This window comes from Stomoxys calcitrans, chromosome 3 (genome assembly GCF_963082655.1).
Source record: "Stomoxys calcitrans chromosome 3, idStoCalc2.1, whole genome shotgun sequence".
In the NCBI taxonomy this organism is placed as follows: Eukaryota; Metazoa; Arthropoda; class Insecta; order Diptera; family Muscidae; genus Stomoxys; species Stomoxys calcitrans.
This window is the reverse complement of record NC_081554.1, coordinates 113,617,640-113,634,616: the sequence shown is the minus strand read 5'-3', so window position 1 is coordinate 113,634,616 and position 16,977 is coordinate 113,617,640. Positions and strand designations below refer to the sequence as shown.

The window sequence follows — 16,977 nt, the reverse complement described above, 5'->3', positions numbered from 1 at the left end:
TAACAAAGGTAGCGGTGTTACCAATATTAAGTGTTACTAGGTCGTTAGCATTTAAGAACGCTGCCAGGGCTAGTTTAGTGTTGGTGCTACCCCACGAAATGTGGTGAGAGTTTGCATCACACCCTATTAGTACCTCGTTTCCTGTCTGTTTTGCTTTCCTCACCAGCCGTTGCAGCTCCGACGTGGGTGGCGGTGTCGGAGAGTCGAGAGGCAGATAAAGTGATACCAGGAATGCTCCACCGTCTCCCTGTCTCACCACTGTTGCATCCGACGTTGACAACTCTGGGGAAAATATGTAATTCAAATTTTTATGACAAATAACGCAGGTCCTCGGCCGAGTACCAGTGTTAGCATAGAATAATTGGTAGTTCATATGGTTCAGTCCAGAAATTGTTCCGGGTCGTCCATGGCTCTTGAATTAAGGCAATATGAATCTTGCCCTTGCTAATTTTCTCCATCAGAGCGTGTATAGCCGCCTCGCTCCCGTGGAGTTTTATCTGGATTACCTCAGTCATTGGTCCTCCAGTAAATGGGCATCTTGGGAGTAGGTGATGATCTCATCGTCTGCTCCCTGTTCTTTAAACTGTATTGACTTTCCTGTCACTGCACTGCCTGATGTCATCGTTTTAGGTTCTTTGCCTAGTCTTCCGACTCTTTATAAAGTCGGTAATGGTTCTATCGTCGGGTCCTTGTTCGTTAAGCTTTATTGGGTATCCATTCCTCTGTACTGCCTGATGTTTCAATTCTAGGATCTTTGCCTATCTTAGCCTTCCAAATCTTAAGTAAATGGACTTCTTGGGAGTAGGTGATGGTACCATCATCGGCTCCCTGTTCGTTGGGTTGCATTGAGTCTCCTTTAGCTGCGCTGCCTAATGTTTTAATATTAGGATCTTTACCTATCCCAGTATTCCGAATCTTTAAGTCGGTGATGGGTCCGTCATCGGGTTCCTGTTTGTTAGGCTGTGTTGGGTCTCTCGCCACTGCACTGCCTGATATTTTAGTATTCGGATCATTGCTTCTCCTAGTCTTTCCAATATTGAGAGATGCCGTGATTGTCACATTGTCGGCCTCCTGTTTGTTGGGCGCTGTTGAGTCACCTGCCACTGCACGGCCTGATATCGCAGAATGAAAATCTCTGCCTATTCTTGTGTTCCCAATCTTGAAAAAGACAGCTTTGCTCCCGTAATACGCCAGCCTTTAGTCTTAGTCAAACTTGTACCGGAGACTTGTTTAATGCCAACCACAAAGAGAGTTCCTTCCTCCTTCTCCTCCCTGCGGAAAACCTCCCATTTCTCTGCGACCAAACCTTTATTTTGTTTGACCAAAAATCCCAACATGCGTTCCGTCGCAAATTTACTGCCCCATCCCTTGATGAAGACCGTCGCCTTTGTGAGCTGGGAGATATCCATCTTTCTCACCAGGTCGAGTTTTGCGGTCAATATTTTAGCAGTGTTATGCTCTTCGGTAGATCTTATTCTTTTTCCAGCTTCCGTAGAAGTGCTTGGAATGACAGTTCTATCCCTTCCAGCATCATGCCCGATAACGCTGCCGGTACATACTCCTCTGTCTGCTTCGCCGTGCACCGGATCACTTTCTCGGTCTGCTTGTGAGCTTAGCAAAGCCATCGCTCACTTCTGCTGTCATCCCGATGCCCTCATCTCTCGATTCGGGTGCGATGACTGTTTCATTGACACAGTCGCTGTCTGAATTCGAGTCAGAAACACCACTTTTATTTAAAGGCTGGGGACGAACTGTGGGGGACTTTGAACTGGGGACGAATTTTTGCGTAATAGGTAGTACCTATTCCGAGATACGGATATATATATTTATTTTCTTTGAGGATCGAAATAAAAACACGTCCACTTCACTCAACGACTACAATACAAAAAAAACGACAACCTAACCAACCGACAACCCCCGACCCTCGATTCCGTTGTCCGATTATGATGAAATTTTATCTCTGTATATAAAAGAGACGCGTGATTGACTGATTGGCTGACTGACTGAGCAACTCCCAGCCCAAACGGCTAAAGCTGGAGTCATGAAATTGGCACGAATTTGGGTCTTGGTTCGTAGGCGCGCGATAAGACGGGATTTTGTGATATTCGTACGTTTAGGTACTAAAATGTACGAAATGGTGGCTTTTTACCCAGCGCGAACGGATGGGGCTAGAATTATAATTTCGGGCTCAAGTTGAAGGGCCTCTCGAAAAAAGGATTGGTAACAAAAATTTCCCAAAATCGTACCGGATGTCGGAAAAATAGTACGTTTAGTACCGCAATTGGCACTTTTTGGTATCTTGTTTAAATTGACCAAATAAGTTTTTAGACTTTTGAACATTTAGGAATGATAAAATGATTGTTATTGCGAAAAAAGGGGGTTGATAGACCCCCTTTTGAAATGAAATGGTATCAAATACGTTTGGTACCGTATTGGATACCATTTCATACTTTCTTTACGGATTGAACAAGAGCTCTGAATTTTAACATCTAGATAATAGTTTTAGTTCCTAAATGTACGAATTAAAAAAACTTTAGTCGGCCGATGAATACTGTCGAGGTGTTACTGCATCGCAATTTTGACATCTTTAGCTCAATCCGTAAATAAGGTACCATTTTGTATGTTTTAGTTCCTAAATGTATAAATTTCAAAATAATCTTCTAGTCATCCGTTACATACTGCCAAGAAGAACCTGAAATACTAATTTTACAGATGTAGCTCAGTCTGTAAGTAAAGTACCACTTTGTACGTTTAAGTACCAAAATGTGCTAATATCAACAAAATCTTTAAGTCGTCCGGTACAAACTGCCAAGTTGTGCCTGCATCCCAAATTTCAGATTTGTAGCTCAATCTATAGAGAAAGTACCAAAAAGTACGAATTGCAGCACTAAAGTACTTTTTATTCCACTCCTGGTACTATTTCAACATTTCATGTATAGTACAACTTATCGTATATTTGTCAAGACATCGCTCGTTTTCAGCAATTTTTTTAATTTTTCCCTTCTCCGTTCAAATGGTGGTGAGATGGTGGCATATACGTAGGTTTCTTCCATTTCCATTCCTATTTTTCATATTGCAATTGAAGCATTAAAGTACTTTTTATTCCACTTCTGGTACTATTTCAACATTTCATGTTTGGTACAACTTATCGTATATTTGTCAAGAAATCGCTCGTTTCTAGCAATTTTTTTTAATTTTTCCCTTCTCCGTTCAAAAGTATGAAATGGTGGCAAATACGGTACTAAACGTACATTTCTTCCGTTTCCATTCCTATTTTTCATATTTTTTCTATCTACCCTCTTTATTTCGCAACAGCAATCATTTAAGCCAAATTTCAAAGTTCTAACTCTTCCCATTTGCCCTATGCAAAGTTCACCTATTTCGTACCTTTTTTGGTACTTTTTTTCTTACTAAATGTCCAAAAACTCTTTTGGCATCCCAATTTAGATTGCTAAAGTGTACCCAAACTTCCGGTATTATTTTGGGAAACTTTTGTCACCAAATCTTATTTTTTCGAGACGCTCTTTAATTTGAGCCCAAAATCATAATTCTAGCCTTATCTGTTCGTGCTGGGTAAAAAGTCACCATTTCGTAATTTTTAGAACCTAAACGAGCCAATAGAACAAAACCCCTTCTTATCGCGTGACTACGATCCAAGATCCACATTGGTGCCAAATTTCGTGACTATAGCTTTAGCCGTTTGGTCTGGGCGTTGATCAGTCAGTCAGCCAATCAGTTAATCACGCCTGACCCTCGATTCCGTTGTCCGATTTTGATGAAATTTTATGTCTATATATTTTAAATACACTATATATAGAGAGAACTAACTGGACCGGGTCCGCTCCGCTGCGCCTTCTTTTACTTTATATGGAACAAAATTTTCCTTGGAATATTTATTTTCGACAATTAAAGAGCTTTTAGTGAAATACCATGCTACGAAAATAGTATATCGCTTGAAAAACAGTTTAACGATATAAGTGCCTTTATCTGAATCCCATATGATCTTTATTGGTTCACGAATTTAAGTTTGGATGTAAGTTGTACTCCATTCTTAAAAGACTTTATTTCTGTTCGATATTCTCATGGTGTCTGATTTAGGGGTGTTTTCGGAGGTGAGGTGGTCCCCCAGACACTTGGCCCTAAAAAAATATCAACATCGTGCTCTTCTCTCAAATGCCACTTTTGTAAACCCCATATTGTAATTGGTTTTGAGGGGAGTTTACAGGATGAGGCGTCCCCCAAAAACATGGCCCCAAAATAGGTTATCAAATTCGTTTTCTAATTTCAAATACCTTTCATTTAAACCACATATAGACATATGCCCGATTTAGGGGGTTTTGGGAAGTGGGGTGGTCCCCCAAACACTAAGCCCTGAAAATATATCAGCAACGTGCTCTATTCTTATATATTTGAACCCCATATTGCCATTGGCCTCAAAATTGGATATCAAACTCGTTTTCTGATCTCAAATACCATTCACTTATATCACTTATTCCAAAAACTACCAAATATGTCCATTTTGGGGAATGGGCCCTAAAAACTATGAATATTGAGCTCCATACGTCCTACTTGGGGGTTGTTATGGTGGTGGGACATTCCCTAGACACTGGGACCCGAATGTTGATGTCAGATTCATGGTCTACTCCCAAATACCCTTCATTTGAGCTCCATTTTTCCATAGTCGACAAACATGACCGGTTTGGGGAGTTTTTTGGTGGATGGGGCGGCCACTCAGTGACTTGGCTTTGAAAATATATATCAGATATATATCTACTCTAAAATACCTCTTATTTGAGCCTCATATTGCAATGGTCAGCAAATACTTCCTATTCGGGTGGTGTTATAGGGGTGGGGTGGCCCCATAGACACTTTTCCCGAACATTGATATCAGATTCGTGCTTTACTTCCAAAGACCTTCCATTTGAGTCCCATATTGCTATGGTCGTAAATTTGTCTTCTTTGGGGTATGTTCTCGGGGATGGGCGGCCCCTCAAACACTTGGTCCCACATCTGGATATGAGATTCGTATTCTACACTCAAATACCTTTTATTTAAGCCCCATATTTCCATGTCCTGGTAGGGGGGGTGTTTTGGGAAAGGGGTGGATCCCCAAAAACTTTGTCCCAGATTTGGATATCAGATTCGTATTTTACTCGTAAATACCTTTCATTTGAGTCCTATATTACCATGGTCGGTAAATATGTTCGATTCAGGGATGTTTTGGGGCTTGGGGTGGTCCCCCTAGCACTTGGTCCGACAATTGGACATCAGATACGTTACCTTTCATTTAAGTCCCATATTGTTGTGATTGGTGTATATATATATATATATATATATTTAGTAGGTTTTAGGGTGGGGCGCCCCCTCTAGGTACCCCATCCGAAATTCGAATACCAACATTTGTTTGTTGGTTACTATAAGAGAGCACACAAAATTTCGCTTAAATCGCACCACCCATTTCCCAGATCCGGCATTTCTGAAAATTAGGGTAAGGAGGAGGGTCCGCTCCCCCTTCAGATATCAAAAAATTTAGTACCCTATTTTCACCACGAGATCAATGTTGTCCTTGTAGAATATTAAAAATATGAAATTTTGTCATTATAAAATAAGTTACTGAAATTTTTGTTTAGAATAAATTTAATTTAAAATTTTTCTTTAGACAAAATCATTTTGGGCGGGGGCTTGGCCCGAGGCCCCCCCACCCATGGCTACGTCCCTAATGGGAGCTATATCCAAATCTCAACCGATTTTTTCTAATTTCAATAGGCTTTGTCTCTAGGCCGAAAAACATGCCTGTATCAAATTTTTAAACGACCGGATGAAAACTGTGACCTGTACTTTGTACACAGATGAAAACATGGACAGACGGACTTAGCTAAATCGAATCAGAAAGTGATTTTGAGTCGATCGGTATACTATCAATGGGTCTATATCTCTTCCTTCTGGGTCTTACAAACAAATGCACTAAATTATAATACCCTGTACCACAGTAGTGGTGCAGGTATTATTATGGAAACTTCCAGATGCCAAACATGTAATCGCTCGAGAGACAGTATACGAATCTGATTAGATGTATACTACAATGTAAAAAGAAATAACAAATCTCGGATGAGTGCAGGACAACAACTTTTAGTGGATATCAAAACCAAATCGTTTAATGATCCCTTTCAAAAAGCGCAGCAAAGTGAAACCCGAATAAACAAATATCTCGAGTACAATGTTGGCTTCATGTATTGTACAGAAAAATTCGGACGTAATCTAATTTTGTTGAACCTAATTGGATGAACAAAGATGCTCATTGTGTCATTTGGAATATTTCGGAATTCAATACATGGTGTTTTTAAACCCATTTAGAATAAGATACTTACTCTGATGTGTCAATATGTAAGAAATCGGTATAGATTAGTAAGAGCTGTCCTCCCAGAACGTAACCAAGAGCTGGTCCCAACATTGTCATCGTATAATAAGTGCCTAAAATTGAAGAAAATTTAGCTGTTAATTTACATCACATCAAGAAAATGGCACACAGACACGCTCGTAAGGCAAATCAAGTTAACACATCTTAAAGACTAAAGGGCCAATTTACTATATTGCGAGGCATATAAAATTTTTGCCTCGCAAACAATTCTACACATACATATGGCCCGCAAAAGGTCCTTTCAATGGCGGAACAAATTAGTTCCTTTGTCTGCATTTGTTTTTAAGGTCTTGGAGATAATCAAAACCGGAAACCAATAAATTTTCTAATATTTTCGATGTGTTTACTTACAGCCAATTGCATGGAGACACATCAATTGAATTGAAACTGAAATAGAAACAGAAACAACAGATCAAACAATCAGACAACCAGACAACCAGTTCACAGGATAAAAGGCATCATGGCATGGGGGCATAAGATACGCATATTGGCAACGTCATGGAAACCCTCCTCCGTCTGCAAAAGTTTTGATGTTGTCTGATAGCGAATTCGTTGTTGATGTTGATGCATGCCCACACGCGCTACATCTCGTCAGTTCGTATGCTGATTATGCAGCAACGGAGGCAGCTGCCTCAAAGGATGTGCCTTCTGATGAGTGTGTGTGTGTGTGTGTACGATTGCGATTGAATCAGCAGTTTCAGTTTCCAAAGCACTTGCTTAATGAGCCTCAAATGATATAGTTGCGTGGTGATGAGCAGCAATAGACCAAAGATATTTTGAACGCTCCCTTAATTTCCAGCTTCAGTCTGCTTTAAAGTGGGTCAGGCAACTACTTCATCTAGAAAAGCGGCGTTGTCATTTATTGCGAAGGGCTGTATTGTAGTTAAAACGAGGAGGCATGGTGCGAACGGTGGCTGGTCGCCAGAGAATCATATGTCCCCTCTAGTGTGGGTGTCTTTAATTTTTACGCATAGCATTTTCGCACTTCATAAGTTTAATTTATCTATAGTATCCTACATTTTATAAACTCCAAAGATAAGTTTTTTTAATGGATTGTTTTAAACGGTTTTTGCTTTTTGGTGCCGAACCTCGGATTTGTAAGAAATTGTTCATTCAAAAAAGTTGAATGATAAACAAATTTAAAGAACGTGTTTAGCTAAGTCGAATCTTATACCCCCTTCACCATGGATCCCATTTGTTACATTCTTTGCATAAGTGGTCCCCTTAAAGGCTGAAATTTTGCTCGGAGTGTTTTATTGTGACTTCCAACATCCTTGGTAAGTGTGGTCTAAATCGTGTATAATCTGATATAGCTCCCATATAAAACGATACCCCGATTTGACATAAAGAAGAGGAAGAAGCAGACATAAATACCTGCAGAAGTCTGTCTCTCGCTGAGTTGATTGTGACGTCATGGACCTAACGTGCAATAACCAGTCAGGACCCCTATCAGTAGTCCGAAGTCCTGCTTCCTCAGCCCCAAGATAAGCTATATTACGCTTAATACTTGACCAGAGTGTTGTCGCCATCATTCGTGCTGTAATCCTAGAAAGCGTCCACCATATCAAGACGGAGAGTCCACATAGGGGAGAGAGCTTTGATTGTTACAATACTACCGTTAATAATAGGTTAGGTTGAAAAGAGGGTGTGACACTATGGGCATACACGTAAACCAATTATCTGTTTGTTGCGTGTCTTAAAACCTATAAAAAATCTAAGTCAGGAATGTCGCGCTACTAATTATTGCAGTTTAAACGCATTTGCTGTGATACGGATTGTTTAAAAACCCGAAAACATCCGGCGAGTTCCATCAAAATTTGTGTTCAAAGTAAGATATAGCTCGCACTTTGTACTCATAGGGTAGGTGTAGGGTATTATACAGTCGGCACCGCCTGACTTTTGCCTTTCCTTACTGGTTTTGACTAAAAAATGCAAAAAATCTACCTTTTTCACATTTTTGATTTCCAAACTGTATAACTTTTAACTTCATTATCAGATGTTGACGAAACTGCAGCTAAGTAATTGTAAATATTGTCAGCGATCCGAATCACGCATCAAAATGAAAATGAAACCACAAATATGTTTGTAAATTGCAAAATACGAAGCCAATCTCGACGAAATTTTAAAAAAGTTAAAATTAAAAGCCGAATATCCGCGAAACTAGTGATGATATTGTATACCCCAAGCGCACTTTTTTGTAGGAATTTTTGAGCAGTATCGGACCACAAATGAAGATTTGGCAGCCCGAAAAAAATGTCGAAATGCCGTGGTGACTATTTTTTCTCGGTTCTATCCCACTGTGTAACGTCCGATCATCTTCCCTACATGCTATCACTTGGCTACCGAAATCTATACTGATCTCCTTCTTAATAGCCTTCCTTTCAGTAATATCTTCGTATTCTCTCGATCCGGATCCACCATAGGATTTTCCACAGTGCTACTTGCGCATTCGTCGTCTCTAGCCTTCATGGCCAAATAGTTTGCACTTTTCGTCCCCCTACTCCGTTATTACCTGGCAACTAAACAATGCGTATCTGGCCTTTCTCCAAGAAGGCGTTAATCTCCTTCTTATATCTCAGACTTTTCTTGACGGTTTACTAAAGATGTTCCCACTCAGCGCCCTCGCGAATAAGTCATACCACCTCACGCAATCCGTGGTCGCTACGATCTCGGCCTGGGTTCTCAATGTTATCCCCCAGGCCCACATCAGTGATTCGCACTCGACGTCATCGCCTCGATTATACTGCGATCCCCTATACATTCTCCCATCGCCTTAACTCTTATAACCGCATTGACTGCCTCACACTTAATCTGTGTTTTAAACATCTAGAATAGTCTCACGCTCCATAATGGCGTGGGCCTTATCGCCCAGTCCATGCCAAGAAAACATGTTATCGGAACCTTTTGTATAACCCTTACGTTTCACTTTTTCTCAATCGCAGTTGACCAAATGCATAGGCGTAAGTAAGTATTGGTGTAATCACGCTCATGTAGAGCCGGCGGGCTATTCTCGGATTCAGGCCCCATTTCGAGCCCACGGCCTGTCTACATATGTGAGCCATCTCAGTATGCTCCTGAATGTGACTTTTTCAATGAAGTTTCCTATCCAAGACCACTCCTAAGTATTTGGCCTTGTCAGATATCGAAATCGTTTTATTGAGGGTATGTGGTGCGTCAAACTGGCCCACCTTCGCCTCCCTTGTGAGCAGGCAAATTTCAGCCTTCTCGAGGCTAAAATTAAACCTCTAGGTCTAGCCCAGTCGACTGCCATCTGCAAAACCCTTTCGGCCCTTTTTCAGCTGATTCGGATCCCTAGCTCTTAGAAGCATTACAACAAGCGCAGCAGATTTAAACTAAAATTAAAGTCAAAATACAAATCCAAAATTAAATTATATTCAAAACAATTGTAAAACAGGAAACAAATAATGAAATACAATTAATAAACAAAGAAACAAGAAAGTGAATTTGAAAGTTACTTTTGAATATTTAACAGAAGAAATATTAATAGACAGATAAACTTTATTGAGTTAACCTGAAGAAGAAATTGAACAATGAGTAAAAAGTAGTTTCTATAGCTGTGTCGTGTTGCCAGTTTGCTGGAAGCCATGAGAGAGAACGTTCTCGAGACAACAAATAATTTTATGAGGGAACAAAGGCGCTTTAACGCGCAGCAGTGCCCCAAAAGTAAAGTGAAAGGAGAGTTATTCTAATGATTTGACACGCTTTGTTTATTTCACTTGTTTTTCTAACCACTCGATTCGCCACTTGGACTTTTTGTTGAAGTTATATGTTTATAATTTTGCAATGAAAGTTTTTGCATAGAGGGACACAGTATTCACATATGTAAAATGAAAAATTCGTTTGGTTTGAACAACACATAACAGACACATGACCCCGTCCACCCGGTTGTGATCTAAGGATAGGATGGGTGTGCCAGTCCTCACATTGTTAAAGGTCCCCTCGATGTCAATGCATGCGGCCAAAGCGTACTTCTTGTCACTGAAGGATACTTCTATTTTATACACAACCAAAAAATCTGTAGCCCTCCTCCCCCCCAGAATTTTCGTCAATACATATATCTTTTTAATCAATATTATTATATTATTTTCATTTAGCTCATTGTATTATATTTTAAAGCTCCAACATGGGATGGTGTTTTTTGGGTTTTGGAATTCTCGCCCGCCATGACATTTTAAGTTTCTTTTTGCCTGTTGAAATCGCACAAACCTTTTATCGAGTGAAGCTAGCAGCTTCAAATTTTTCTCAAATACTTCTTATTGAAGTAGATCAGTTAGAATTACAAATGAGCAAAAATCGAACCGATTATTCCATTTGACTTCTTTAGCACCTAGAATGCGCATATCTTATCCGATCTGGCTAAACTTGTGCACAAAGGCTCCTGTCATGACTTCCTACCCATAAAACCAGGTGTCTAGATCTGACTTGCTGAGAACATCCAATGAGCTTGAATGAGCTATTAATTTCAGCTAAAAATATGTTAGTACAAAGAACATAACAAATGCCATTCTTGGTGGGAGTTACGTAAGATTCGGCCAAGCAAAACATAATCCATACAAAATGACATTTTGGTATCCTTGTGCGAATTAAAAACCATTTCGGTGCAGGACAATGTTATTAAATATTCCGTCCATCCTAAAGATCTGTAAATCTATAAACTGGAAACCTGAATTTTTATTCTGCCACCAACTAGACGACCTTTTCGAACCGATTTATGCGACCGACTTCGGTGGCGTTTGTGATCGACATGGCAGCGATTTTTGCCAAGAAGTCATAAAGAATTTAAGTACAAGAGAAACGGGATCTTTTATGCGATAAAAGCAGTCCCCATTGATTTAAATTTGGCATTAGCATACAAATTATTTCAAAAAATTGTTCATTTTTTTGTTCCTTCGTAAAGGGTGATTTTTTTGAGGTTAGGATTTTCATGCATTAGTATTTGACAGATCACGTGGGATTTCAGACATGGTGTCAAAGAGAAAGATGCTCAGTATGCTTTGACATTTCATCATGAATAGACTTACTAACGAGCAACGCTTGCAAATCATTGAATTTTATTACCAAAATCAGTGTTCGGTTCGAAATGTAGACCGATCTTGTATATAGCCTCCCGTCATCCGCCCAGAATATGATTCAGATTAGACTATATTTAGATATACCTACCATATAGACCGATCTTCCAATTTAGGGTGTTTATCCCATACAAAGCGGATTATTGCTTGATTTCGCAGAAACTGTTACTTGTATAAAATCCTAAATCGAATATGATCCAGACCAGCTGCTTTTAAGATATAACTATGGATACGTTAGTGGAGTTATAATAAATAAAATTATAGATGGAGCTAGAAGTCCGAAATTTCACATATACAGTACAACTTAGAAATAAATGATGGATGACTTCATGACGTATTCAAAATTCGTACAGATGATTTGTTTTTAATTAGTACCTAAAACATACAAAATTGTACTTTCTTTACACAGTGATTTCAAGCATTCAAGATTGGAATACAGCTATACTTTGACCTTTTTTTTTAAATCGTCCATTTAGGCACTTAAAATTAAAGCTGGTACTTTCTTTGCTGAGAAGCTCAATTTATTTAAATCTTGACAATATACATATACTGGGCGACTTAATGATTTTTTCGTTGTATTGTTATTCTTGGACCTTTTTTACTTTTTTTCTTACGACTAGAGCGGGACACACACAGAAGGTGTTCTATAGTCATTTCTTCTTCGATGTCCTCACAGCTTCTGCAAAAATAGTTGCTGGCAACATTCAGTGTGTCAGCATGTTTTCCGCCATGACGGACGTAATGACCGAGACGTCTGTTCTAGCCAATGACAGCAAAGCGGTAGACCTCTTCAAGTCTAGATTAAGCCACATCATTTTGGAATGCTCACAGCCCCCTCTTGGTGACCATCCATCATTCGTTGTCCTTCGGGCCCAAACCTGAAAACGTAGCTAACATGTCGCTAGAGGCATACTCACAGATTCCAGTATCCCTGGAATGTGTAGGATAGTTCCTGATTTCGCAAGCTCTTCGACTTTACAATTCACTGGGATATCTGTGATATGATATCCAGAACAGGTGCATTTTGAACTGTTCCGCCATCTCGTTGAGACATCTGCGACAGTCGAGGGCGGTTTTTGTATTAAGAAATACGTTATCCAGGAATTTAATGGCTGCCTCAGAAGATGTTTATGCCAATCGTCGTAATGACATTATATCTTAGCCATTCCACCACTTCCTCAATTGCAAGGATCTCCACTTGATAGACAATGAAGTGACGGGTAACCTTTTCTAAATGTTCTAGATCTTAAGAGTACACCCCAAAGCACACCTGGTCGTCTAGTTTGGAACCATCCGTATAGAAGACTATGTAACTTCTGTTACCAAGGATATTGTAGTTCCAATCGTTTCTATCAGGAATAGTGGTGCAGTAGTTCTTATCATAAAGCGGCTCAGGTACGGTGTAATCCACACTGCCTGGAACATCGGATATTGTATCAAGAATAACAAAGTGTCCGTAGTCGCCACATGACCAATGAGAAAGCTCCTTTAACCTCACGGCAGTGGTCGCTGCAATTTGGGTAGCCACGATGTCCACTGACTGTAGCATTAAAGTCAGTGCATTAGATGTTGTTGTCCTCAGTGCGGCTGTGATGCACAAACAAACCATCTTTTGGATCCGGTTAAGTATTGAGCAGTAGGTGGACTTTTGAAGCGCCGTCCACCAGACCACAACACCATATATCATTATAGGTCTGACAACTGCAGAATATACCCAATGTATGACACGCGGTCTAGATCGCCAATAGCTCTCTTACAGGTGTATAGGGCAAGAGTTGCCATTCTTTCCCTTTCCAATATGTTGGATTTGAAGTTCAATTTCCTGTCCAGCAAAACACCCAGGTATTTTGCGCTTCCTGTAAATGTAGCATTCTCTCCACACAAGGAGACAGGTTCCACTGTAGGCAACTTGTATCTCCTGCTGAAAAGAACTACTTCTGTCTTGCACGGAATTATACGTACACCACTTTCGGTAGTCCACTTTGCTGTTACACATAGAGTTTCCTGAAGTATATCTTTTAGAGTGCTGGGAAACTTCCTCTAACCGCTAATTGCCACGTCATCAGCATACGCGAACACTTTTACGTCTTTTTCTTCCAGAGAGGACGCAGTACGCCTCCTTGAGGTGTTCCTCTGCTGACCCATCTTTTGAGATCCACAAATCCCTATGTAGCCGACTAGGTCGTGATGTGCTGTTTCAGTGGATTTGCCTTTACCATATACATGCTGCTGCCGTAACAGGCTATCTCGAGGAATCTTTGCCCTAATATATGTTTCTATTAACCTCTGAAGAGTCTTCAGCATAAAGGAAGACAGACTAATAGACCTGCATTCGGAATTATAATATGACCTTCGTGTCCCTCCATCCAACAGGTATATATGACATTCTGATACAAGCAGAGTATATCTCCCTAAACCAGGGAACCAGTCTATCAGACACAGCTTTTAATTCAACCGGTGATACATCATCAGGGCTTGGCGACTTAAATAGTCGAAACTCCTTAACGCCCAAAGGATTTTCGACTCAGACACAATTTCCCTAATAGCCTCCGACGAATGCATACCAGTGACAACCTCTTCTGGCGCCACGTTGTCCGTTGGAGAATTTCCGGGGAAATATGTATCAACGAGTAGTTCTAGTGTTTCCTCACTAGACATTGTCCATACATTCTCTGACTTTTGAATATACCCCAACGTAATAGGACAGAATCTTCCTTAGCCTAGAAGCCTCATATGTATCCTCCACGGAGCTGCAGAATTCTACCCAGGTTTTGTTCTGAGCCTTTTTTCAGCTCGCACTTATATTTTCTTAGCTCAGCCTTATAGATGTATCAATCTTGTGTGGGCTTTTGCTCTGTTGAAGAGTTTTCAACAGTCCTTCCTAGACCAACCAGCTCGGGGCTCCACCATGGCGGTCGTTGTTTGCCCCTTGACTTGGCACTAGGGCATGCTGAAGCAAGCGAGTCATTCAGGGCTTTCGAGATCCGCTTGACCACTATGTCTTTATCATCCGTAGTTTCCACTTCCTTTTCTGGTCCAAAGGGATAGACGTGCAGAATTTATGCCTAAATTTATCCCAATCCGCATTTCTTCTGTTTAGCCGAGGGACCACTCCTTCAGTATTTTCTCCAAGGCTGAAAATAATAAAACGATGATCAGAGAAGCTGTGTCATCCACAACTTCCCAGTCGCATATTTTTCCACTGGAGGCCACCGTAGCGCAGAGGTTAGCATGCCCGCCTATGACGCTGAATGCCTGGGTTCAAATCCTGGCGAGACCATCATAACATTTTCAGCTGTGGTGTGTCTTCGTCACACAAGTGTCTTCGTCAAAAGCCCCTGCTGATCTGACGGCTAGTGGAGCCTGATACCACCATCGCAGATGTTGGGTCTTTGGAGTCCATTCTAAGTCTACTCCCAGGCTTTAAATCTGCCGCTCCACTGGAAACAGACGCAGATCATCAACCGCCTAATGCAGCTATCCTTGAGTGACATAAAGTTTTCTTCCAAAAATAATGACCTATTAGGAGTTACAGGACAATTCTTACGGAGTGGAATAACAATACGTCCGCTCTACTCAACGGTTCAAACAAGACTCTAGTTGTTTAGTTTCGACAACATATCTTTGTTTTAGATTTATTGTTGTTGATATTCCAATATTTCAAATTTTAATTATGAAAAAAGTTTTTGCTTTAAACTTTTTTGTTATCAGTGCAAGGGGAGCTGTTTGACCACGTTAAGATATTCTCAAATTCCACAAGCATTAGTGAGGGGAAACAAAATCTGAATTTTTTTTGTTCTCGCCAGGATTCGAACTTAGACGTTTTCTGACATAGACACACCTTTGAACCTATACACAAGCGTAGCCATAATTATTAATTTATGAAGGTTTAAAATAGTTGAAGGATTTCCTTATAACTTTTTTTACTCTGTGAAAAACTTGTTTTTTTGCTAGATTTACGATGTTTTTAGGAGCTATAGGAAAGTTTTTCAAAAAATACATAAAATTCAGACAAATGGATGCATCTTTATTTGAATCGATAGTACGGCGCATATAATTTAATATTTGAAAATAATTTCATGCAAATGTTCAACGTGACTGCGCCTTAAATGGTCCATCCGCTTAGTCCAATTTTAGCATTCTCTTTCCAATGCGTCAATTGGACCGGGCTTGTCTGTATATACATGAGCTTTAACATAGCCCTACAAAAATTAGTCGAAAGGCGTTAAATCGCATGATCTAGGCGGCCAATTGGCCTGTCCCGAACGTGAAATAAAATATTCACCGAACTCGCCACTCAATAAGTTCATTGTTACGCGTGCTGTGTGAGCATGTGACACCGTCTTGTTGAAACTACATGTCATGGCTTGTTGAAACTACAGTCAAGCTCTTGCATTTTAGGCGAAAAAGAAGTTGGATATCATCTCAATGATGCCACCATCCCATACGTAAACCGCACCAAACTGTGACTTTTCTGGATGCATTGGTAGCTTTTGCAATGCTCCTGGCTGATCTTCACTCCAAAATTGACAATTCTGCTTATTTACGTACCCATTGAGCCAAAAATGAGCTTCGTCGTTGAACACAAGAAGCGCGCGATGAACTTTCTTAACAGAGCACGCATTTTGATAATAAAATTGAATAATTTGGAAGCATTGTTCGATTGTAAGACGATTCATGGTTAAATTATAGACCAAACTGAAGATGTTTGACATTGAAATAAAAAAAATAGCTAAAACAATCACCCTTTATTATACGTCGGAAATGTATGTCTATAAGTCAGAGTTTCAGACAAGCCATGTTGTTGTTGTAGCCACATTTGCATGTGGAGGTGGTGATCCTCGTCACGCTTTTGTAGGCGAGCAAGCTCTTTCCGGTCTATTCGATGGATCGCTGCGGGAACATTATGGCCATTGGTTATTAAAAAGCGCCAATATCTCGTCTTGTCGTATCGAGCATCATAGACACTCAGTATTAAAACAAGAGCCGGACTATCCCAGAGACTGTCCACTCGATACCGCTGATTGACCGCGACTGCAGTCGCAGCTACTCCGTATGAAGCATTCCACTATCCGAAACCTATGATAACGAAGAACACCACACAGATTGGAGCTCAAAGTTCCAGCCTGTGTGATGCTCATAGTTATCCCATGCCGAGCCGACAGGCCATCCCTGCTCACAAGCAACGACGGTTAAATAAAAAAAAGCACCACCTTAAACATCATGTGCTTGTGTACTCATTCAATTAGCGTTGCCCAGCAGTTCAAATGTCTATCATGACAATATCTTCAAAGAGTATCTTTAAGACAATATGAGTTTTGTCACCGATATGGCATATCTATATTATTCTCTTATATTATTGGATTATCGACAAATTCACTTACTGTGTGCACAAACAAGTCAGCACAATTTTTATATTGGGAAATTTAAAATGTTGTTTATTTTTTCTTCGAAAAACGGACTCTGTAA

At 40.2% G+C, this 16,977-nt stretch overlaps 1 protein-coding gene across 1 annotated transcript in view; it reads right to left on the bottom strand.

The window, feature by feature from the left end:
- Window positions 1-16,977, bottom strand: part of LOC106088385 (solute carrier organic anion transporter family member 4A1) — a 158,214-nt gene that overhangs the window by 49,876 nt on the left and 91,361 nt on the right. The window contains exon 4 of the mRNA XM_059365314.1: window positions 6,369-6,471. Within this exon, the coding sequence (XP_059221297.1) occupies window positions 6,369-6,471 (103 nt within the window). The remainder of the gene's footprint in view (window positions 1-6,368; window positions 6,472-16,977) is intronic.